Genomic DNA, 23834 nt, shown 5'->3' on the forward strand with positions numbered 1-23834 from the left:
AGCGGCATTGAGGGTTGGACCTTATGACTTGGGTTAGGAGGAGCATGCCTGTCCTTAAAATGCTTCAGGACTGGGGTAGTTTATTCTTCTGTCGATTTGTTACTTTAAAATAACTGTTTTCTTTGGGGAAAAAAAAACAGACAGGATTTTTTGTGAATGATGACCACATACAAAGGGACCAGGGCTCTTATTCTTATATTTGAGTTATAAAGTTGAAATTTTTCCCACTAAGTCAAAAGTTACACATTTTAATCATGGTAGTGAGTTTTAGCCAGTATCATAATCCTGTTTTTCCTTTGTTGAGAGTTTTCCTTAAAGTATTGTAAGTTTCAACTATTAAATATGATATGTAACTAGAATGTTACTGCTTTAAACAAAAGCAAATATACCAGAAATTTTTCATCTAAGTGAAAGTTATCCTTTAAAGTCAGTCCTTTAGAAGGCCAGGCATGTATTTTAAAAATGCAACAACCTCTTGAAAGCAATTTTAAAATATCTTTTTTTTCAGCTAGTGTAAGGTTATAATTTTTTTCCTTTATAGTTAGAATTTTTGTGTGTGTCCCATTTAAGAAATCTTAACCTACCTCCAGGGTCGTGAACATACTCACCTATATTTTCTTTAAAAAGCTGTCTTATTTAAATTTTCACATTAAATCTTAATATCTATCAAGCATTGATTTTTGTGTATTGTATGGAGTGGGGGAGAAATTGCCTTTAGAATAGTTTACCAGACAGCCAGACTCAGTCGTGTAACTCAGTAGCTACTTTTTCCTTTATCCCACCTTTAATGAGCACCTCCTACACTCAGGGCCCCTCACTCTCTGCACCTTCCTATGCCTCCTCCCTCCTTTGTAGAAGTTAGCTGTCTTCCCCATCTCCTCAGCCAAGAGCCAGAGCACAGAGCAAGGGAAGGCCGTGCTGGTGCCGCCCAGCTTGCCAGCAGATTCTGTGTGTGCTGGTATGGCCACAGATGTTTACAGATTGACCCCAGGCGGCCCTCCAGCATTCACTTGGCTCCCTGGGTTCCCACCACACCAGGATGACCAGCCTCAAGTAATCAGTGTCTGTCCCTCTGGATTCTAAACTCAAAATCCCTAAGAGATGGAAGCTCTCCAACCCACCCTCTGGTCTAAGAGCCAAACGTGGCTTTCAAAATCAGATGCACTTGATTTAACCCCCATTCCACCAGCATCCTCTAGGATGGTATTCGGAAGAGTTCCTTAGCTTCTCTGAGCCTTCATTATTCATTAGTTCATCTGTAAATGGGAACTCTGCCCAGATCACGGTAAGGATTCGATGGCAGGATATATGTGAGATCATGAGACCTAGCTCAGTGCCTAGTGTAACAGACACTTGGTGTGTATCCCGCGGCTTCTCCTGCCTGCCACATTCCTGACACGTGTAGAACAGAAGCCGTGGCCTTGCATCTTCGTCAGCCGCTAGCATCTTTGAGCCACCCTCTCTCTTGTCTCAGGCCCCAGGGACTCAGTGTCTTTGAGAGAAATCTCTTTACCCATTTCTCAACTTAAGTGTAAACTGTAGGAATGCAGAAATGTTTTTGTCAAATAACCCTCTTTGTGCAGTGCTATGTGGTTAAGGGTCATACACAGAATGCTTTCTGTCAATAAATTTGTAGGATTTGCCTTAACGAAAAATATGCCCAGTTGCTCTTGATGAAGAGGGATGGTTCTAACTAATCACCAGTACATTGTACCATCGTGTTGGGAAATTGAAGTTCTCATACACTGCTTGTCTGGAAGGCTATTTGGCAGTGTCTGTCCAACTTTAAATGCACATACCATCAACATGGCTGTGTCACTTCTGAGAATATGTCCTATAGATGTAGTTAGTTGGACGAGTGTGCAGAGACCCATTGAAAAGGATGTTCATGATTCATAACAGCAAAGGATTTGGGGGAAAGCAAGTAAATGTCTAGTAGTAGGGGAGCTGGGTAACTCAATTATAGTGCATCCACGGAGAGGAATATTATGCAGCTTCAAAAAGACTGAGATAGATCCAAGCTATATTAGTGAATTAAAACTCAAAGGGCAAAACAGTGTGTGTGGGATGTGTGCTTCCGTTTCAGTGTGTGTGTGTGTGTGTGTGTGTGTGTGTGTGTGTTAGGAGGGTGATACTTGTGTACATGTAAGAATTGTCAGCAGGCTCTCTGTTGGGGAAGGACACTGTAGTGGGTAAAGAGAGGGCCTGACTTGAGACTACCTGCCCACTTGTATTCTTTGAATTTTCCAGTCCATTTAAGAGCACATTATGTATCCATTAAGTAGGTACCATGTAGAGATAGATGGTGTATGATGAAATTAAAGTGTTCAGATGTAGCATCTTTAAATTAACTAAGCCTGTTGTCCGCGTTCTCCAGTACAGACTGGGCACTGTGGTCTGTCCTTTGATCATCTATGAGAGGCGGCAGGGAGGGTTTGGAGGCCTACATTCTGGTCTCTTCCCATCTTATAATGTGCAAAATATGCACCATCATTCTAACCAAATACATGTTTACTTTGTAGACGCTTTGTTTACGTATTGGAACAAGGCTTCAACATCCGAACTTATGGACTTTTTTACAATATCTGAGTGAGTAGTTTTGTCTTTGCTCATTGACCCTTGATTTTTCCTACCTAATTAAGAAGTGCGAAGATACTATGTAGTTGAGCCACAAATACAGGATACCCCACATCCACACTTACTCTTTAAGCTCTCTCTCCTGGACCTGACCCCATCACCTGCTTTCGGAAACTCATGACCAAGTGGGCAGTGACCAGCATTAAATTACTAGATATGTGATTGTTATACATGAGGGTTTACTACTTATGTGTACAAGCCATTTTAATAAAATAACGAAATTTATTAATGGAATTGGGTGGATGCTGCATTTCTAAGTTGAATCTAACTTAAATCAAGCAGATGCAGAGACTGAGAAAAGTTGCTATAATTTAAAAATACATGATGAGTAAAAGTGAAATCTAAAATATGGTCTGTATTATTTTATCTCTTTTAAGTTTCTGTTTCCCTTTAAACTTTTTACTTTTAGAAACACAAATCCACAATCCCTTATCCAAAACTGATGAGGCCAGGTGATTTTCCAAATGCAAAATGTTTTTGATTTTTGAAAATGTTGCATAGTATATTTCACAATTCCCCCAGTTGGTCTCAGGGAGCACCCCACAATAAAGCACATTATTGTTTCTGCAGTAAGAAATAACTTCTGTGGTCCTATGATTGTTCACAGTAATTGGTTAAATCGTGACCAAGTAGCTTTATGTCTATTATTTGGGATCATGATTTGCTGCCAAATGTGTTTGCATGAGTTTGGGTGGGAACCCATGGTGTTCCTAGCTTTGTACATTTTGAAATTGCAGTCTTGATTCCCAGTCTCAGGGCCACTTCCTCTGATGAGTTGCAGTTGGGGATTGTCACATGTGAGACAAGATTCAGCACTAGAAGTACTGACTAGACATTATTTTAACTGCCTCTTCTTAAATATATACTTCAAAAAATATAAATGTCATGGATATAGTAAGATAAAACAAAAAAGCACACACTTGCTGTCTGTGAGAGACCAGTCCATGTATTTGAATCAAAAGAGAAGCTCTTTAGTGCGGAGGGATAGCTCAAGTGGTAGGGTGCGTGCTTAGCATGCACAAGGTCCTGGGTTCAGTCCCCCGTACCTCCTCTAAAAATAAATAAGTAAACCTAATTACCTCCCCCTTCCCCCCAAAAAGCTCCTTACATAGGTGGACTGAGGACAATTACGCAGCTCAGAACAACACGAACAACACACATGGTTTCCACTGCGACTTCTGAGGCAAACGTAGAGTAAATGTCCAAACCCTCAGTCATTGGACAGTCATGTCCATCCTGGGTCTCTACTCTGTGTCGCTCAGACCACCCATCAGGGTACAGAGAGCAGCACAATATGGAGCCTCCTTTGCATTTGATCATTTTCTCCAGGTTTAGAGGGACCTTCCAGAGAATTTCTGAAAACCAGAAGTAAGGGGCTAGTGGTAGATGTAAGAGCGCATTGAATGTGTCACTGTAAATGGGTTTAAATAAAGCAATGTGTCAAAAATAATTTTATCTTCACGCTTCCCTAATAATCTTTCTTCCTGTCCGCAGGGTCTGCTTGCACCAGTTCCAGTACATGGGGAAGCGCTACATAGCCAGGTACCGTGGGGGGTTTTGCTTAAAGTGTTGTGTCCTTCTCTGTGTTACTTGGATCTGAAAATGGGGAAATTGTCATCTCTGGTGATTGGCAGTTCGAATTCTCATAAGCAGCCACCAAGACAGTTGGCAGGTCTTTGGATGGCTGCCATGAAATCTGGTAGCGTCTTCCACCCACGTTCCTGCGCTCCTTCTGTCTCGTTCTGTCTCAGGCATGTCTCTGGGAAAGATCTTCCTCTGTGGCCTGTTGCTGCACTTCTGCACTTCCTTCCAAGTTCTCCCTCGTCATCTGTTCCTTCTGTCTCTTTCTCTTCTCCCAGTTCCTCTGGATGCATCTTCTCACTCTTTTTTTTCCTTCCTCAATGATTTCTCTTCCCGTGTTTCCCTTTCAAAGGTCCTTTTTTACCCTTCCACCTCCCAGCGACAAAGATACTCATTTCTCATCCAACCACTTTCCCTCATTCTTAATGAAAAAATGAGGGACTTCCACAAAAACCATCTCTAAAAGTGAGCTTCTTCTCTTTTCTGAATAAGCTGTCTGAGCCCTATGTTGTTACCTGACCAGAACTCTTTGTAGTATCATGAACCCTCACTGCCCCGTCCCAGCCCAGACTCTCAGTTCGGCCCTAAGTTTGAGGTGAGCTGGACACTCATCACTGATGGGCAGCCAAGCATCCTCCTCTGCAGGTGCCCCTCAGCACGTTTGGTCCTTCCGCAGTCCTCACTCCTGCCCTGTCGCCGTTCACTGTGTCTGTGTTTGTCTTTTGTGTTGTGTATTCCATGGTAATGTATTCACAGGGTCTTGGTCTAAGTATCCTACTTTTCTGTTGTTACTCTTTTTAAAGTTTAATTATAAGTAAACATATTTATGTTTTAAGAAAAACTTTAATATTAATTATCATTGAGATTTTCCTCTCATCTGTAATTCTATTTTACAGCAGTGAAATAGGGAAGAGATTTTTAATAGACTAGACTTTGCTTTTATGTATTGACATTGTTCTTTTCTTAGGATATTTGAGAAATTTTCAGAATTGTGTTCTGTGTTAAAGAAAAGTATGTTTTTTTTTCCCTAAAGAGAGCAAATTTAGAGAATGTTTTGTGCTTTCCTCCTATTAATGTGTTCTATTTTTAGTTGAAATGTGGTGGCACTTAACGTTCTCTAATCTTAACTCTTCTTTTGGTCATAACAGTAATTTTTGCATTTGAGTTTTTCAAGTACCAAATGCAAGTATATACAAGGTGCCCCTATACAGTAACCTCCTTATGCAATAACTTTAGTCCTTTGGACTTTGTCCTATAAAGGTGGGCAGACAGCATATTTGTAACAGAATGACACTGTGCTGGGGGAGCTTCACACCCTCTTGCAGTAACTGTCACCTGTGTCACAAGGTGGCATTTGGAAAATATTGTGCAAATAGGAGGAAACGCGTCAGAGCTGAACGTGGTGAACGTGGGAAGCTGAAGATTTCTGCCCCAACAAACTAGTTTGGAATTGGGTTTTGTGAAATAGTTAACTTATTCTTTCAGTGGCTATAAATTTAATTTTTTTAAAGAAAATTCTTCCAACTTCCTAAGCACCCTGTATATATTTGTGCATAAAAGTATGCTTCCTTGGACTGTCTTAAAAACGAGTGGGCATAGGAGGGTGGGGGTAGGGGATGGCGTGACTTTGTAACATGCACAATGGAAAGACGTGCCCTGTTCTGTCGAAAATTGCCATGGTCTCTGCCGCATGTGAAGCAGACCTTGGGCGGTGATTTAGATGTTGTCAGTGCTGGCCCTCTGTGGCGGTCCAGTTCTGTGAATACTGTGCCTTCTCATTGTGTCACTTTGGAATCACCCAGCAGCATGCTGCCCGATGATATTCCATGCATGCCCTGTCCTACTCCACACAATAACACAGTGAGGGAGACGGCTGGCTACGGGACGGGGGCAGGTGTCATTCCAGCGCTGGTCTCATTTGTCATCTGCTCTGGTGATGGTACACAGTAGGAAGTTAGCTGTTTGATTGCTAACCCAGATCACTTTTCTGTTTCCTCACTTGACTGCTGACAAGTCTAACAAAGGGTATGGCTCTTCTCCTTCTTGCCTGGGTAAGAATCAAGGTGTCAAACCGCCTCATATCATCCCTCCCGTTGCATGTTTGTTCTCTGCTTCTTCCAGCACATTCTTTAATTTAAAAAAAAATTTGGCTCTTTAATAACATATATAATCTGAAAAGATCCGTGGTGTTTTGGCAGTTATCTGAATGCTAACCTTTAACGCCACGTTGGACTGATGCTCAGTTTTTTGAAAAGCAGCATCTCTAAAGGACTTTCCAAAACTGAAAAAGTCTCTGCTTTGGCCTGGTTTTTTGCTCCTTCGTCTTCAGGTGCTTTGCCGTGAACTGTGTAAGCACTGCTGCCTGTGTGTGTGTCTCTGGCTCACGTGGCCCCAAACAGGCTCCGCTGCGCTTGGTCTGCTCGTGGCCAGTGTCCTTCTTGCTGTGTCCTGGCCTCACTAATGCTCCCTATCTCGCTGCAGTGTAACAAGTCTAACTTTTGCTTCTATCCCATTTCACTCATGTTGCAGGAACCAGGAGGGGTTGGGACCCATAGTTCATGATCGAAAATCTCAGACATTGCCTGTTTCCCGTAACAGAACAGGAATGATGCATGCCAGATTGCAGCAGCTGGGCAGCCTGGATAACTCTCTCACTTTTAACCACAGTAAGTCCCATGACACACCATCGTAACAGCCAGCCATCTCATGTGACAGCTCAGAGGGGAGAGCCCTAGGCCACAGCACACCACATCACCAACTCGACTTTTCTTCCAGCTTAGAGCAGTAGGATGAAGAGCTCGTGGCGCAGTTCCCTTCCTTGGAGGAGAATGACATAATGTGGCACGTGGTCAACTACGGCACCAGACCTGAAAGCCTGGCCCCTTTACCCCAGCCCCTTTCCTGGGTGTTTTTAAAACAAAATCTGGCCTGTGTAAGAGCCAAACTTTCTCTGACTTTTTAAAGTTAATATTTGGATTCACTGCCAGTAGCCGACTTATGGTCAGTTTCCCCCTGAAACCGCAGAGAACGTCTGGGGCAGGTTTCTCCCGCCCTCCCAATCCCATGCGTGTAATTGATCAAGCGTGCACATTCTGACATTCCAGCCCTGAATGTATGTGAATACTTAAACTGCTCTGAAAATGTAAAGCCCGCGAATCATTGTGTGAGGGTGTGGAAAAGCCAATAACAAAGTGACTTTTTCTGTGTTTTCAGTGTGAGAAAGATATCAAGTGTGCTTGGAATTTCTGTAGACAATGGTAAGATTTAATCAGGTTGAAGTCTGCTTACGAGGCCGCTTCACTTGCAAACCGAGACCTCTTTGTTCATCTCGCCTTCCTAACTTTGGGGCTTCCTAACTTCACCATAGAGACTCTGCCAACATGTGGGAGCATATCTTTAATTTACTTTTATCAATTGCCAGAGGGGACATAGCATCATGTGCTGTTTCTAGAAATCTGAGTGTTTAATCTTCTTAAGGGTTTCTCAAAGCAGAAAACCTAAAAAGTGTCAACCATGCAATGCTTTAAAAACTAATGTGATCATTTCTATCAGTGGTGTGTTCTCTCAATTGTCTCATCTTCTCTCCAAGCATGATATAGCTAGTTATTCTTAAGTTTTAGACAGTTGTTTCTACTATCCCAAGTAATGTCTTTAATACATGGTTATTAATACCTTCTCATCATTTCTAATCTTAAGAATTCATTCCATTCACTGTGATTTCCATACCTATTTCTTAATATAGGCTAGGAGTAAAGACAATATTCCCAGCTCCTTAAATTGATAATAGTTCAAAATAAGAAGGCTGAGGAATCAAAATACAACAGCTCCCTACCTTCCCACGCCAACAAAGTTAAATGTAATGGGTATAGTCTCTATAAAATTCCAGGCTTACTTTAAATCAGTAAGTTGTCAGTCTTCCACGCACCAAATCGGTAGCCTTCAAATGCTAGTTCTGGGTTCTATGTTTAGCTGTAGAATGTACTTTAGGGACACATCTAAGGCTACAATACTTGATTTTTCCACATCTTGTCCATTAGGGCTTTTTTAGCTCTGTAGACAATGGGTTGAAACAAACAAAGCAAGGAGTTTCATTATTTTTAGTTTTCATTTCCTATTTAGCAAAGAGAAATGAAATCTCCACTATTCTGCAGGACCTGCTACACTGCCTTTGCCCAGATAATTTATAACACAGGGCCTGCCTCACCATCAGTTGAAATAAGTGCTTAAAATTTAAAACACTTAAAAAAAAAATCATAAGCAGACCAAGGCCCCACCTCCAAAGATAATCATTTAGGAAACATAGAAAACAAAAATAAAATGAATGATCAACACATGAATAAATAACCTTCATCCAGTAAGATATGCAGCAGCTCCTCCCACTGCAAACGCTTGAACTGTAGGAGAGAGACAGCTGGCTGTGTTCTGCTGCCAAAAACCATACTGTGAACACGGCTGATTTCCATTCTCTCTTGCTGCTACCCGCAGAGAACCCCATCCTGCCCGCCCCCCTCCTCATCCACCCTGAATTTTTTTCTTTAGTCAGTTTTCAGTGACACCACCCTCAATCAAAGTTTCTCCTTCCGCCTTCCCAGTCAACAGTGTGTAGCTAATTATTTTAGCCTCCTTCTTCGTGCCTCCAATTCCTGCTCATCCCAGAAAGTTCCTGATGTCTCCGAGTCCTGCACCTTAGAACTCAGTCTTCACTTACATCTCTAATTCTGATTCTGTATTTGGGTGGCTTCAGCCTCTGCCTCCATTAGCTTTTTGAGCTCCAAATGGTCACCTTGGCCGAAAGCCACAGAGAAGGGAGTGTTTACTGTATGTATACATGTGTATGTGCATGCACATGTATATGTATATATACAGACATGGGTCTTTACATCAGTACCTAGGTATTTTATGGGAAATTTGTAAACCCCCCCCAAAATAACTCCTGTTTAACAATGAATACAGTACCTTCTGTTGGGCCAACCAATGTGACATAGATCCAATATGTGAGAGACTTCCTGGAATGCCGGGGTCTAAAATGAATTTATTTTAGAAAGAATGAAAATAGGAAGAATCCCTTATACAACTTGCATTTTTCATTTCCTGTTTCTCCGAGTAGGAAAGGCTTTGTGAGACCTCAGTTGACCAGCAGGGAGCAGCAGAGAACTACGAGGAATTTAAGCCAATGCAGACAAAGCTGCAGGGTCCCCCGTCACCTGTTAAGAGGAGGACGGGGAAAAGTCACCATAGACACCACACGTGTACCTCTAGCAGGGACTTACCCTTACTCTTGGATTTTTATAGGAAATAATGAAAATGACCAATTTCACTGGGGCCAGTGGTCTTAACTATTTTAAAAACACTCAAAGGATAGAAGTTGTTGTTGGGTTCATTGCCCAGGTTTATAAAAAGTCAATGTTTACAACATTAAGGCATTGACCTATTTACTGCAGCGTGTACTCATTGTGTGTTTATAGAAAAGATTTGTGCCAAATGGCAAATTGAGAGTGAGAGGTGCTGGTAGAATATTTTATACAAACCAGATGAGGAGAAAACTAAATGAAACATGTTTGCAAATAGGTGACACATTTGCAAAAAGTATAAAATAACACTTTGTATTTACTTTAATGCTATGTATTGTTCTAGGAATATATTAAATTCACTTGCATGATAATCCATATTTCCCATTGGTGTGATGGGAGAAAAGCCAAGAGTCAAGAGATAGAAACCCTCGAAGAAAACCTGTATTTCATATAAGTCATTATAGAGACAGTTTAAGATCACTGGATTAAGTTACAGGTGAATATGGGAAAGCATCTTCTACCTGGGCTACCCATGAGCTAGCGAGGGTACCGGCAGCTGGAGATGTGAAAATAGAGACTAGGGGATATTGTCCAGGTTACTTAAGCATCATATGAGGAGCTGGGCAAGATGGCTTGTTAAGACCCCATCTAACTCTGAAGTTCTTTGATATTTATGAATCACAAGTAAGAAAATGAATATAGGTGATAATTAAATTCCTTTACTGTACATAATGTTGAATCAATGTGAAAAATGCAGGGAAGGCATATATTCTCTGAAGTAAAATTAATATTTTTTCAAAAGTTTTCAAGCATGGAGAATATATTTTTTAAAGTAAGTAAAAGAGAATTACATGCTTTAAATGTCTATACTCAAGATAGTAAATAAAATGTTTGTTTCTAAAGCCATTATTTCCTTGATTTTGAGACATGTTTCCTTGGCTTACAGATACATTTTTGCACATTTGCGAGCATTTCTGAAAGCAAGATATATTTTACAGTTTTATCAGATCCTTAACAAGTATATCTGGCACATTACATCTAATATGGTAGTCTGTCATTGACTGGTGCTTCTTGCAATTGATAGGGTCTCAAAATTTAGAAAATCTGGCACAAGGCCCAGTTAAAATCAGTCATTCTTTATTCTTTTCAATATCTTTAAAGAGAACATTAAACTAAAATGTATGGTATGCTTAAACCAAGTGTTTTCACAGATTGGAGATCTATATCCTATAGTAGGTATCATTTTCAGACACAGCTAAACATTAGTTGAGGTATTCTACAGAGAATAGAAAGCAGATAGCATGGCCATTTTCTCGAGTGTAGACTCTGAGATCATAGACTAGTTCCACAAATCATTTTGAGCATGTTTGTTTTCTCAGTGTGTGAATCAGCGGACAGACAACAAATTATATGAGTTTTGTCTTGGAATGTTATTCCTTATTCTCTTCTCCTCTCCTTGCCCACCTGTGAGGAAAACCTTTTTTGCAATAAAAATGAGATGGAGATCAATAATATATTGTGTAGTGGTTGATCTGGTTGATATTTTGCATAAATATATGCAATTAGTAAAAGCTATAGACCATGAGTTAATATATATGGGAGGCTAGGTTTACTACATTTGGCAAGAAGATTCCTTGCCATTCAATATTTATATTTTTTTGTAAAATGTATGATTTTTCTGGATTCATATTATGGGCCAGAGTAAAAAATTAAAAACAAGAATTCTGATTCCATGACAGGCGAAGGCAGCTTTCGAGATGAAAGTGTGCCTCCTGTGAGAACATCTGAGTTGTTCTTCTAGCCCCAAATGTCCTCTGACATTTGGAAAAGGCGAGTGGCTGTGGATTGGGCTTCTGTCCTTCCCAGTGAGGGAGGGATGGTTTACAGATATAGTCAGCGTCTCTAAACCAAGCTGTTCAGGAAACAGGAATTTATAAAATGGAGTAAGTTTAGTTAAGGCTAAACATAGCAGATGACATTAGAGGGAGAAAAAAAAGTCTCACCCTTGGCCTTTGAGTGTTTAAAAGATTGGGGGATTTTAGAATAAATCACCTATCAGAGTGACAACAGAATGAAAGTTGTATCCATGTGAGCAGTGAACCCTGAGGACTCTAAAGCAAGCCATGACATGCCTGCTAGAGATTGCACATCAGGGAAGCCCTTCCCCACCCGGACCAGCCTCAGTGAAGCCCATTGGTGCCTGTGCCCCGCCCCAAGGCACCACTGCCCACTAGAGGAAGTCAGTAGGGTTAACAGCACTCCTTGCTGGCCTGTATCAGAATCTGCTTATTCACCTTAAAAAAGTTGCTGATCGATGCTTAGAGAACTTACTTACTGTGTCTCTAAAGACCCCCTTCTTGGGTTTGCCAGCTCAGTTTCATTTTCCTGTGTTGGCTTGTTACAAGGTGACCACTGATTAGAGTTCCAGGCCTTGAGACAGACAGGCTTGACCCCCTGGTGGGTGTCCCCAGGCAAATTGTCCATGCAGTCTCTGTCACTCGAAAAGCAACTTATAACGAATTGTGGCTAAAAGGACTATTTCTTTTACTCCTATATGATTCAGACACAGGCAGACAGATTTCTAAATTAATCTCTTATTCTAAAAGAAATTAGATAGTGTAATGGCTTATGGGTGGGTGGTGTAGTAGCTTAGAGAAATTTTGTCATTCGTTAGCATGGCCCATTGATTATATATGTTTTAAAAATAGCACATTGAAAAATTCCAGTTCTTGAATTGTTCCAGAATTTCAGCCAGGTGTAAGTAAATTCTGAGGAAGTTCTTCATTGTGTAGGCCATCACATCTGTAGTGATCACACCTGCAGACACTTATCCAGTGGGTTGTCTAGAAAGAAAAGGATAGTTCTGTGCAGAAAAAAACAATTAATATCATCACCAAAGCAAGTGCTTTGTTCTAGTTTAACCCAGCCTATCAAATTTCATTTGAGGTAAATGGCAGCCCTTAATATAGGGTCCTTTTGACCTGTGTGATAATTTTGGTTGGTCTGATAAAAGGTGTTGTATTTTGAGGGGTGGGTTTTTTTTTTTTTGTCCTTTCTTGCCCTGGTCTGTGATTACTGTCACAATAAGCATCCATCTGTTTGTTTCCTTGTTTCAAGGACTCTGTATATCACCAAACAAACTGCCAAATGAGGAAATGCCTTTATTCAAATGCCTTGCCAAGTGAACAAAAACGGTTCAGTGAATATTAGTACCAAAAAAAAATCTATCTTTCTTTTTGCTAGATTCCTTACCCCAAAAAAAGCAGAAATAAAGAGAAAACATAACTAGCATTGTGCTAGATGTGTTTGTTACATAGCCTCAGTAAGGACACAGTTGCTCTGCCGAAGTGTGAAAATAATGCAGGCCACTCAAAACCCCTGTTTCAAAAGCAAAGCAAAGTTGGATGAAAGCGCCTAATAGTGTTTTGTTTTGTTTTGTTTTGTTTTTGATCATACTTTAAAGAGCAATTCGGCCTTTTTTTAAAAAGCTTTTTGTAGCCTTTCAAAAACCATTCTCTAATTCTGACATTTACTAAAGTCAGAATAACATCATACTAGTTACTTTATTTTATCTTAACAATAGGGATTCTGGTACAGTGACCTGGATAAGGAATTTGGAGTGTAGTTTCTATTTTTTCCCCCATTACTGGCCTCAAGAAAATTCTCTAGGTTTTCTGTACTTCATTTTCCTGATCTTTGTACGAAATGTCCTTCTCTCTGGAGTATTAAGAAAATTACCTACACAGTAAGTGTGGATTTGTTTTTGCTCCATGGAGAAAGACATTACATGATGTTTTATTATATTGCCGTCTTTCTTTGTAATCTAGATCAATACTGTGACATCTTTGCATCTCTATATATATTTCTGCTAATGCATACCATTTCATAATTTAATATCTCAAATTGTATGTCAAACTATATTTTATCAGTACTAAATTGATTTTATAGCCACATACAGAAGGTATCAAGTTTGTATTTAAATTATGATTCTTCAAGTTCTTTCCTTTTCTTAAACATTACTTTCAGACATAGTGGCTTTTATGCTTTTTGTTAAAGCAAGTAGAATACCATTCACAGTGCAGTCAACTCTTGGTTATCCCTTGTGATTCTCGCTGATAATACAGATCTTAAGTTATCAGCTTAAGACTTCTGCAGCATTCACTCTGTGCCAGGCACTATTCTAAGGGCTTCACAATGACGAATAAATTTAATACTCACACAACCCTTTGAGGTAGAAACTGTTGTTATCCCCATTCTACAGGTGAGGAAACTGAGGTATACAAAGGTCGAGGAACTTGCCCAGGGTCACACAGCCAGTAAGGGGCGGAGCTGGATTCAGTGACCAGCAGCCTGACCCTCGGCTCATTTTCTTTCCCTGGGCTGTGCTGCCGCCCTTCAGTGTGGAGGCTCCAGAGCTCCGTCTCCTTCACCACTTCCCCATCCTAGCAGCTCAGTCGGGTGGCTCCTTTGATGGGCTCTGGCCCCAGGTGCCTGTCCTGCTCCCCCATTTACTAACTGTGTGATCTAAGACAAGCTGTCCAGCCTTTCTGTGCCTTCATCTCCTCATCTGCAGAACGGGTTTAAATAACAAATGTACTTCATCAGGCTGTCGAGGATTTAAATGAAATGATACACATGAAGCTCACAGAATCATGGCTGGCGCGTTGCAGACGCATAATGTTTACCGCTCTGACTTCTCTTCCAGAGTCGTAAAGGAGTTGTCATTGAATGGAAACATTATTACTGAACCCTTCCCGCCCCCCCCCCCCAAAAAAAGACAAAAACGGGCAGATAAGGCCCTGAAGGAAGCCTTCTGGAAATAATCAAAAGTTGACTGTGACTCTGCTGTCCTGCCAGCCTGCCTTCTGCAGCTGCCGGCAGTGAACTTGTGCTATGATTTCCTGCAGGCTATGGCCACTCGGACGCAGACGTGCTCCACCAGTCGTTACTTGAAGCCAATATTGCCACTGAGGTGTGCCTCACAGCTCTGGACACCCTCTCTCTATTCACCCTGGCATTTAAGGTTTGTATTGAGCAGCTGTTCGTGATCAGAGCCTGACCGTTTAAATTCAATATGCTTATTGCTTATTTAACTGAACCAACAAGAACTTCCTATATTGTACTTTTACTGCAGCTACTGTTTTTCCCCTGTAAGGAAACCATTAATCCTTAAATTCCCTTAATGAAACCGTTCCACAGTTAATGGCTTGAATTCCCTGAAATAGGATACAGCTTAACTGGCCAGGGCGTGTGGCCTGCTTGCAAATGCTGGACACGGTCTCTGGAGGCGGTTAACACTTGGCCAGAGGGAAGCATTTGTGGGGAATGTGGCTTTGCTGTGCCCTCCATGGTGATAAATATGGGGACCTAATTGGGCATTTCTGCCTCTACTATCTTTAAACATATCCAAACATGGTAGCGGTTAAAATTAGATGCTTATAGGTAGAGGAAGCAATACATAAAAACACATTCACCTTTAACTTTTTTTGTTTTTGATCTGTTACTAAATTAAATGATAGGAGCATTTCAGGAATCAAGAGTAAAAAACAATATTGGCCTTATTTTTAGGTTTTAGTAATATTCAAGTCAGTTGAAATGGTCTCTTCAGCCTCTCTCATCATTAGGAACCCCACCCTTCTCATTCTTTGTCAATGACTACTTCCATTTCCAGTTAATATCCAATGAATACTGAAACAGTGTGTTTATTTGCAAGGGTATTTAGGAAACACCCTAAATCGTTCTGTGCTTTCCTCATCTTCTCTTCTCATGAAGGATGTTTCTTTATTAGACAGACTTAAAGTGGTGACCCATTTCCTGTTGCTTTATTATAATTTGCCTTCATTCTTAGCAACCATGCCACTCATGTCCCCAGGAAATGTCATAAGTAGGAACCCAGTTGAGAGATGAGGAAATGCATGTGCTAATAGGATGAGTCAGGAGGCAGCAGTGTCCTGTTACAGGAGCCTTGCTCTTAGTGGCCCTCAGTTACGGTCCCCAGGCTGGAGGATGCTGCAGGCCTTGGAGCTTGTTAGAAATGCAGGTTCTTAGGCTCTGGCCAACTGAATCGACTCTGGAAGTGAGACGTGAACAGTAGGGCCTGAGAACAATCACTCTGCTAGAACCATATTTCAAACTTCTTTCTGTTTTCTTTTGGAGATTTTTAGTTCAAAATTCTTATGTAAATAGGCAGTTTAATGTGAGCATTTGCCCTTACACCTGTAGCAGTGCTGACTGTGCGACTGTAAGTTCAGAACAGTAGCTGGGACACTGTCACCTGCTGTCTGCCTGGGCCCTGGCATGTAAACGAGCAGGAAGCCCTGGGGCTGCACAGAGGTGCGGGCCTGGCACAGTGGCAGGTGAGGGCCCGGGCAGCACAGGTGTGATCCGGCGGCACCAGGAGAGCAGCAACAGTTTCTTTACTGCACAGCCTGAGGGTCTTAATCGGGCTCCAGTGAATTGCTTCATATTAAAAGAGTGTTGGTCAAGGTTCCCAGATCTCCAGTGTCTGGCCACCAAACAGGTTCTGATGCAAGAGAGGACAAGCATCTGTCGGTCTCTGAAGACTGATTGTAACACTTGTGGGATAAATATCTTTGGGAAAATCATTTCATGTTTCCAGACCTAAGATTTCTCATTTGTAAGATGAGATTTCTCGTCTGTAAGATTGAAAAAATAGGACCTGCCTCCTGTGGTTGCTGTAAGTTTAAAGGGAGATGACCCTGGGAAGGGCCAAACGCTCTACTATACAGGCCAGGCTCCAGGACACATGGGAGCAGCCATGTGTACAGAAACACCGTGGGCTTCAGCTCCCGGCTCCACCCTTAGCCAGATGTTAAGCCCTGGGCGGGTCTGCTTGTCGTCTGTAAGCCCTGATTTCCTTACTTAGAACATAGCAATTATGCCTACTGTATAATGGATTGTTACTGAAGTGTCCGAAAACATCTACCCTGTGTCTGGCTGACATAGGAGCTCAGATGTTGATTCTAGTTTAGCAGTAAGCACTTTCCCCTATGTTCATGCCTTTCTGGTCCTATGGTAAGGTGTCTGATTCCTGACACCCACAGGGAAGATTGAGTTTCAGAGCTGAGGTGATCTCTGTCAAGGTCTGTATGCCTGTGTGCAAAAATCTTTGATGTTTAAAGCTCAGCATCCCTACCCCTGCCCCATTTAAAGTGTGAAGATGGGCAGATGTTATGGCATTGAGGGATGTCATGCCAAGCTGTAGGCTTCCCTAGCCTGGATTCACAGGTCCAAGGGGCCCACTGCACAGCAGCCACGAGGATCTCCCTTTGCAAATATTTACTCAGCTGAGGCATCAATTGGAGCATATCAGAAAAATTAAATTATTACATGGGATTAGCTGACATAACTGTTTGCAGAAAAATCATCTTCCACAAATGTAGCCCCATCGTTACTGAGTCTCTTAATTGACCGCATCTAATACATTGCCAAAGGCCATCAAGAAATCACATTCTTAATGAGAGGAAATGTTTGAAAAGATTTAAGCCCTGATTCTGGTTTATTATTATATTAGCTTCCTGCTGTTTAATGAGTGCCTTCTGTGCCTCAAGCATCAGTCTTCACAGCCTGGCCCATAGGTCTTCTTACCCCCAGTTTACAGATGAGGAGATTGAGGCTGAGACAGGCTAGGAGATTTGCCCAAGATCACTGCATACCTGGCCTATCAAATCCCTTGTTCTCCACTAAGTCGGGTGTGTGTGTGTGTGTGTGTGTGTGTGTGTGTGTGTGTGTAGGGGGAGGGGCTGAGCTGGGTGAATACCAAGGTAGTTGAATGATCTCTCATACAGAAAAAAAGAAGAAAATTATCACACACTTACCAGATGCTGGTGCTGGGTGGGGGGGCACTTTCATATAGGTTATTTCATACATCAAAGGGGTGTTCTGTAAACCAAGGTAGTTACATGCAGAAAAATACAATTCTTTGGCCATTTTAAATGTCTGTTAGTACAGTCCCAACTGGCTGGTGACCTGTAAATGGTTGGTAATATTTTTAATGAGCTCAAAATTTTAATCCAAAAGTGTATTTTAAGTAATTCATGTAGAGCCATTTCTTGATTTGAACTGCACAATGAGGACCAGTCCATGGGAATAAAGAGCAACATGAACCACAGGACGCAGAGCCCTCGGATCATGGGGGTCTTGCTAGGGAGTCTGTGGTCCAGTTTACACAGCCATGAGCCTGGTCTGCAGACACGAATGAAGTCTGGGTGGTCTTGGTGGTGGTGAGCCTCTGCAGCTAAAACAGCTCTTCTCTAAAACTCAATTTTTAAAGTTATTTTATAATCAATGTCTAAATATAAATAAATGCCATATGCCTAAGAAGGATGTAGTTGTCTTAAATAACATGGTTCCAGATACCTCATTTTGGCACCTGAGTTTAAGTTTGTTTTTCTCCTGTTCCTGTCTCTTTGGAAATGACTGATTCCATGTGTTGACTCTCTGAAAGGCCCGCTTCCCTTCGGAAGCTGTGTGACGACAGTCAAACTTGAATCCACATCAGACGGTTCCTGAGAATTACTTATAACCTATTCTCCACCTTATGGCTAGAAATAAGTCGTGCCTTTTGTGTTATTCTAACATCTCATTTAATTTCCCGAATGAAATTCTCCCATCCTCAGTAAAAGTCTACAGGGATATAAAAGTGGAAAGAGATACTCTGCTGTTACCTGTGGTTATGTATGACTGGAAAAGTGAAGGTGGTTTTTCTTTTGCTTTCCATCCTGCTCTGGGACTTCCTGAATGTTCAGATATTTAGTTTAGTGTGTATTACTTTCTAATGAGAAAGAGAGAGGCGCACAGAGAGAGAGAAGAAAATTGACTGGAAAGTAAGGGAGGCAGCTGGTAAACTGGGATGTGTCCAAGATGAAAGGTCCTTTCCCCCTTTAAATGAGGGGTTGCATCTTTGTGTGCATTTTTACTCCATTCTTCATCAAATTTTGTGGTCAGAACCCAAGAAGACTAAATCTTGAAAATGGGAAGCAAAAACCTTAACCAAAAAGAGTGAAAGGAAGGAAGATTTAATGCCAGTGGTAAGAACTTGGAGAAGGGCCAGTTCAGGTGCAAAGCAATTTTTATGTGAACCATCTCTCCTGGGTGTCTACAGCAAAGAGTCCTGAGAAGATAAAAGCACATATTCAGATTCCCCCAAACCTTAATCCAGCCATAATTAGGAAGGACTGTAGCTCCTGGGAAAAGCAGTGATCACAGACAGCAAACCATGTAAGCAGTTCCCCAAACACTGGAAACAGCCTCTATTTTTCCAGTTGGTGAACAGCTGCTCATGGTTGAGAATTATATCCTATTCAGTTAATTAAGTCATATTTTCTGCTCATTAAGTTGCTTTTCTTTCACATAATGGAATTCACTACTGTACCTCAGTATTTCATGATCTAAAGATCACTGTGAATGCCAGGTGTCCGACCAGCCGTGAATACACCTGTGAATCACTGGTCCTAAAAAACAAGACTTATTCCTTGAGTAAAAAATTTTTCTCCAACAATAAGATGAGGTAAATCTTGAAACTATTACTTCAGCCATAATTTGCTATGCAACAGAACTATTTGGTGGACGTAAGTTCTCTTTGTTCATTTAGCTAACTTTTAAGACTGATTTGAGGTACTGGCCTCTGGACATTTTTTTATGGGAGTCATTTTTGCCTGCCTGTGCAGAATGCATCCATTCTCCCAAACACACACTTTTGTTCCCACGAGCCTGTTTTTAAAGATGCAGGCCTCCAGTCAACCACGTTAGACACAGTGGCTACGTGCTGGCCTCTAGCTGGGGACACCTCTACCCACCACGCGTGTTCAGCATCTCTGGGAGTTTTAATCAGCCAGGTTTACTCGATGTTTAAGCAGTGCGAATTTGCTGCTGGTGTGAGGAAATCTTGAAGAACAAGGAGAAGTAATGAACGGTGGCCTTCTCGTCTTGTTTTGTCAAGTGAAATCCATGATGTGTTAAAATCCTGCTGGCTACCACTTAACTGAGCTAGATCAGCGTAGGCGTCTCAGCTCCCTCTCCTTGACCTCGAGTCTTCCAGTTGCTGGCAAGCTCTGTTTTAGGCTCGCTGTTACACAGATGAGGATGACGAGACCCAGTTGACCTGTGCAAATCTGTGCCCATGAGAAAGGGTGCCTGAGCAGAGCCTGTGTGGAAGTTTTCCCCCTCACCAGACTGTCTGGCTATTCATGGCTGAACACAGTGCCCAAGAAGCCTGGGAAAAAGACACAGCCCTCATTTGTAGAGGACCTGTTTCATACACCTCACTTCAGTATTCTTCCCAGCCCGTTAATTAGCTGGAAACTAATGTAATGGCACTCCTTTTTCACAGTTAAGATGTCATAAATATTACCTCTGTATCAGTTGCTGGCAATAGTAAAAATGAATAAATAGATAGAAGGCCAGTCAGTACTGAGGAACAGTGGTCCTTTAAACCATACTACAGTTTACTGGGAAGTTTTGTAAGTAGTCCCTCCCTTAATAGGAAGAAGTAAACTCTCCAAAGCGTAAATTTATTGATAAGCTCATTCGTACTACAAGAGACTTCTCCACTTTCCTGGAGGGTTCATGGCAAGGTTGTTTAAATTATACGCCGTCTTAGTACCTGGAAAATTTAACCTTTGAGGCTGAGAGTTGAATGAAACCTATTACTGGTGTCTGGTGTGTCTCACTAAATGACTTGTCTTGTGTGTTTTAAGAACCAGCTCCTGGCTGACCACGGACATAACCCGCTCATGAAAAAAGTTTTTGACGTCTACCTGTGTTTTCTTCAAAAACATCAGTCTGAAACGGCTTTAAAAAACGTCTTCACTGCCTTAAGGTCATTAATTTACAAGGTACGTTGTTTCACTGGGGGAGGGGTGACCACCATTGATGGCCACGCATTTTCCTCTGCGGGGCCCCTGGAGTTGAAGACGCGCTGACCCTCCTGGGGCTCCTTTGCTCTCCCGTGTTCCTTCTAGTTCCCCTCGACGTTCTACGAGGGGCGGGCGGACATGTGTGCCTCGCTGTGCTATGAGGTTCTCAAGTGCTGTAACTCCAAGCTGAGCTCCATCCGGACCGAGGCCTCCCAGCTGCTGTACTTCCTCATGAGGAACAACTTTGACTACACGGGGAAGAAGTCCTTCGTCCGGACACATTTGCAGGTACGTGCGCATCACCTTTCCAGCACAGGTGTGCTCTGTGGAATCCTGTTTGACTGGGAAAACTTTGAGTTACCTCAGCATAAGTATGACACAGTCTGGCCTCGAGATGGAGAACTCAGAAGTAACGTTTAGTGGTTTACTGGTTTATTTCTTCCTCCACATTGTAAGATTTGGGCCCAGAATGTGTTTCTATCGGTAAATTGACGTTTAAATACTGAATCAATATTGGACTGCCTGAAATTCCATTGAATTCCATGTAGACCCTACGTGCGGATGCCTCACAGTGAACATCTTAGGTAAGACAAAAAACACCCAAAGTGGTTCTGTTCTGTCCTCCATCCGCTGACACACCTGCCATCTCTCCAGAGTGAAAGTGTCCCAGATTCTCTGCCAACCATGCCAAATACTGAAAATTCTTACGTATTTTTGTACAAACACATAGAGGAGTGCCTTCTCCATCTCTGTACTTATGCCTTTTTTAAAACAAGTATTTGTTTTTTACAAACTGCGTGCAAGGATTCATGGATACAACCATGAACAAACAAGGACCCTTTTCCGGCCCTCATGGAGTGTCATCTGCTGGAGGACAGATAGACCTTGTTCCACGTACCCAGGGCCAGAACAGAGGAGCTTGAGTGTACCAGGGAGGGGACCAGGGCGCTTCCCAGAGGATGTGAAGGGTGAACAGGGGTTGGAGAGTGAGCATGGTCCAGGCCAGGATGTACCATGGGGAAGGGCCCATCCAGGGAAGTGGAGAAGGTTTTCCTAGTGGAGTTGAGAGTATGGGTGAGAACAAGTTGAGGAGGCATCGTTGCATGTTTGGAGAGATTGCCTGGATTCCAGTGCTGAAAATAGATCAGAAATTCAAGACCTTCGAGACCACAGAGACCTTGGGGAAACTGTGGTCAAATCTAGACCAGAGAGAATCGTGTCCTGGGTCAGGTATGGTGAGGTTAGAAGGAAGAGGAGGTTGAGTTGACAATACTTAGTGATTGACTGTACCTGGGTGTGGTGAAGGAAGAGGCCGGGGGGGTGGTCCAGAGTTTAGTTTGAGTAACTGGGTAAAGACGTTGGTATTTATAGACCCCCAAAAAGACAGGTTCCCCATGCGTAGTTAATATGCATATGTTTTAATAAAAAATGCAAAGGATAGTCTGCTTATTGAATGTTAAGTACATATAGGTTCAAGCCAGAAACCACAGAGATAAATAATAAGGTCTCACTTTTTACTAGAGAAAGTGGTAGGTAAGTAACCCTCCAAGTGATTTGGGCTTATCTGATTCTCATTCCTCTACACTCTCCTGATTAGCACTTTGCTGTGCAAACAAAAGACTCAAGAATAGCAGAGTCACCTTCTGGAATAATTCTTGGAAGTGGGGAAAAGATGGCTCAGACATTTCCCACACTGGCGTGATCCCTGCTCACAGACTCCCTGCCACCCCATCCTCATGCACATCCTAACCCAAGGCAGGAGTCGAGCTGGAGCATTCCCCAAAGGTGAATTGACTTGCTCACGTTTGTGTCCCTAGGTTATCATTTCTGTCAGCCAGCTGATAGCAGACGTCGTCGGCATCGGGGGAACCAGATTCCAGCAGTCCTTGTCTATCATCAACAACTGCGCCAACAGTGACAGGCTCATCAAGGTGGGTGGCCCAGTCCCGTTCTGTTTGTTACCCCTGAGACACTACCTTGTCATTTGCTACAACTACAGACGGACAGGGCGCAGCTGAAAGCCCCGGCCCCTCTTCCACCCTCGTTGCAGCACACCACCTTCTCCTCGGACGTGAAGGACTTGACCAAGAGGATCCGCACAGTGCTGATGGCCACGGCCCAGATGAAGGAGCACGAGAACGACCCCGAGATGCTGGTGGACCTCCAGTACAGCCTGGCCAAGTCCTACGCCAGCACTCCCGAGCTCCGGAAGACGTGGCTGGACAGCATGGCCAGGATCCACGTCAAAAACGGCGATCTCTCCGAGGTAGCCCTGCAGCCCTCTCCATCCCAGTTTTTGAGAAAGCTAGTTATGCCCCCTTCACTGAAAGAAGCCAGTTTTGAGAAAAATTGCTCAGTAATTCAGAGCAGATGGTTAAAAATACGTAGTATTTGAACAGCGTTGGGCTCCGGGCTGCTTCATTGTCGTCTAAGCATTTTCACAGCTTACAGCATTGTCAGGGGCTGTCTCTGTCCCAAACACGCATTGTTGGAAAGCTCTTAGAAAACGGCCATGCTCAGCTAGGTGCGTGCTGATGCAGGTGCGCTCAGCTTCTGCATCAAAACCCCTCTCTAGAGCTAAAATGCAGCTATGTTATGATCAAATTAGATTTTCCTACTATTAAAGTCATGACAGGGTGTGGCTTTTTCTTCCTCTTTGAGACAGTCTGTTTCCATCTGGGCATGTGATAGGGAAAGTAGCCATGTCCGGGCGGAGCTGGAGGTGTGGGCTCCAGAGACAGACTGAATCCCAGATCTGACGTTCCTTGACTCTGGGACAGCGAGCCACAGAGGGTCTCAGTGACGCATCTGAAAAACGAGAAGTTAAGGGAACCAATGGGCAGTACGGCAGGTTCTTTTCTTGCTCCCAGGATGGGCTGATGGCCACGGGGTCCATGTCCGGGGTCCATGCCCAAGACATGGAGGTGTGATCAACAGTGTTACCAAGGAAGCGTGCTTTTACCTTTAAACCTCTCAAATTGCCTACATCAGTACAATTATGTTCCACATCTGAAAAATTTATGTAACTGTTTTTACCTATTGATTATGCAAAGTGCATTCCATTTGACCATAAGTTTAATCTAAAATATACATTAGACATAATAAAGATGAATTACATACTATTAGTGGTAGTAATTTTTCTATCATTCTGACAAAAACAGGGATCAGATATTGGAACCTTACATTGGGTTCATTTCCAACAGCTACCTTTGATATTTTATAAACCATGGCAACTTGGTGAAAAGAGCTTATTTTTATTTTTTGTTTCATTTTAAGGTGTCTATAATGTTTAACACCAAATTGTAATTTTCATTGAGAATTCTTTTTTTGAAAAAGTCACTTCATCTTTTTTTTTCAGTTCGAGAGAAAAACATATTAACCTCTGCAATGTGAGCATTTCTCTCAGAATCTAGGAATGCATGTGCCTTTTCTTCAAATGCTCCTCTTT

The 23834-nt window shown here is 42.3% G+C and overlaps 1 protein-coding gene across 22 annotated transcripts in view; it reads left to right on the forward strand.

The window, feature by feature from the left end:
• The window catches only part of DOCK9 (dedicator of cytokinesis 9), a 256366-nt gene that overhangs the window by 205819 nt on the left and 26713 nt on the right, over positions 1-23834 (forward strand). For 5 of the 22 annotated variants that reach the window (XM_031466265.2, XM_064493012.1, XM_064493004.1 and 2 more), the window contains exons 36-43: positions 2523-2589; positions 4132-4179; positions 7432-7475; positions 14417-14532; positions 20228-20365; positions 20492-20674; positions 22204-22317; positions 22437-22652. In XM_031466265.2, coding sequence (XP_031322125.1) covers positions 2523-2589; positions 4132-4179; positions 7432-7475; positions 14417-14532; positions 20228-20365; positions 20492-20674; positions 22204-22317; positions 22437-22652 — 926 coding nt within the window. Of the gene's footprint in view, positions 1-2522; positions 2590-4131; positions 4180-6023; positions 6270-6747; positions 6885-7431; positions 7476-14416; positions 14533-20227; positions 20366-20491; positions 20675-22203; positions 22318-22436; positions 22653-23834 lie in introns of those variants that run through there. The other 17 variants (XM_031466259.2, XM_064493001.1, XM_064493011.1 and 14 more) reach the window with 11 other exon arrangements.

This window comes from Camelus dromedarius, chromosome 13 (genome assembly GCF_036321535.1).
Source record: "Camelus dromedarius isolate mCamDro1 chromosome 13, mCamDro1.pat, whole genome shotgun sequence".
Classification (NCBI taxonomy): Eukaryota; Metazoa; Chordata; class Mammalia; order Artiodactyla; family Camelidae; genus Camelus; species Camelus dromedarius.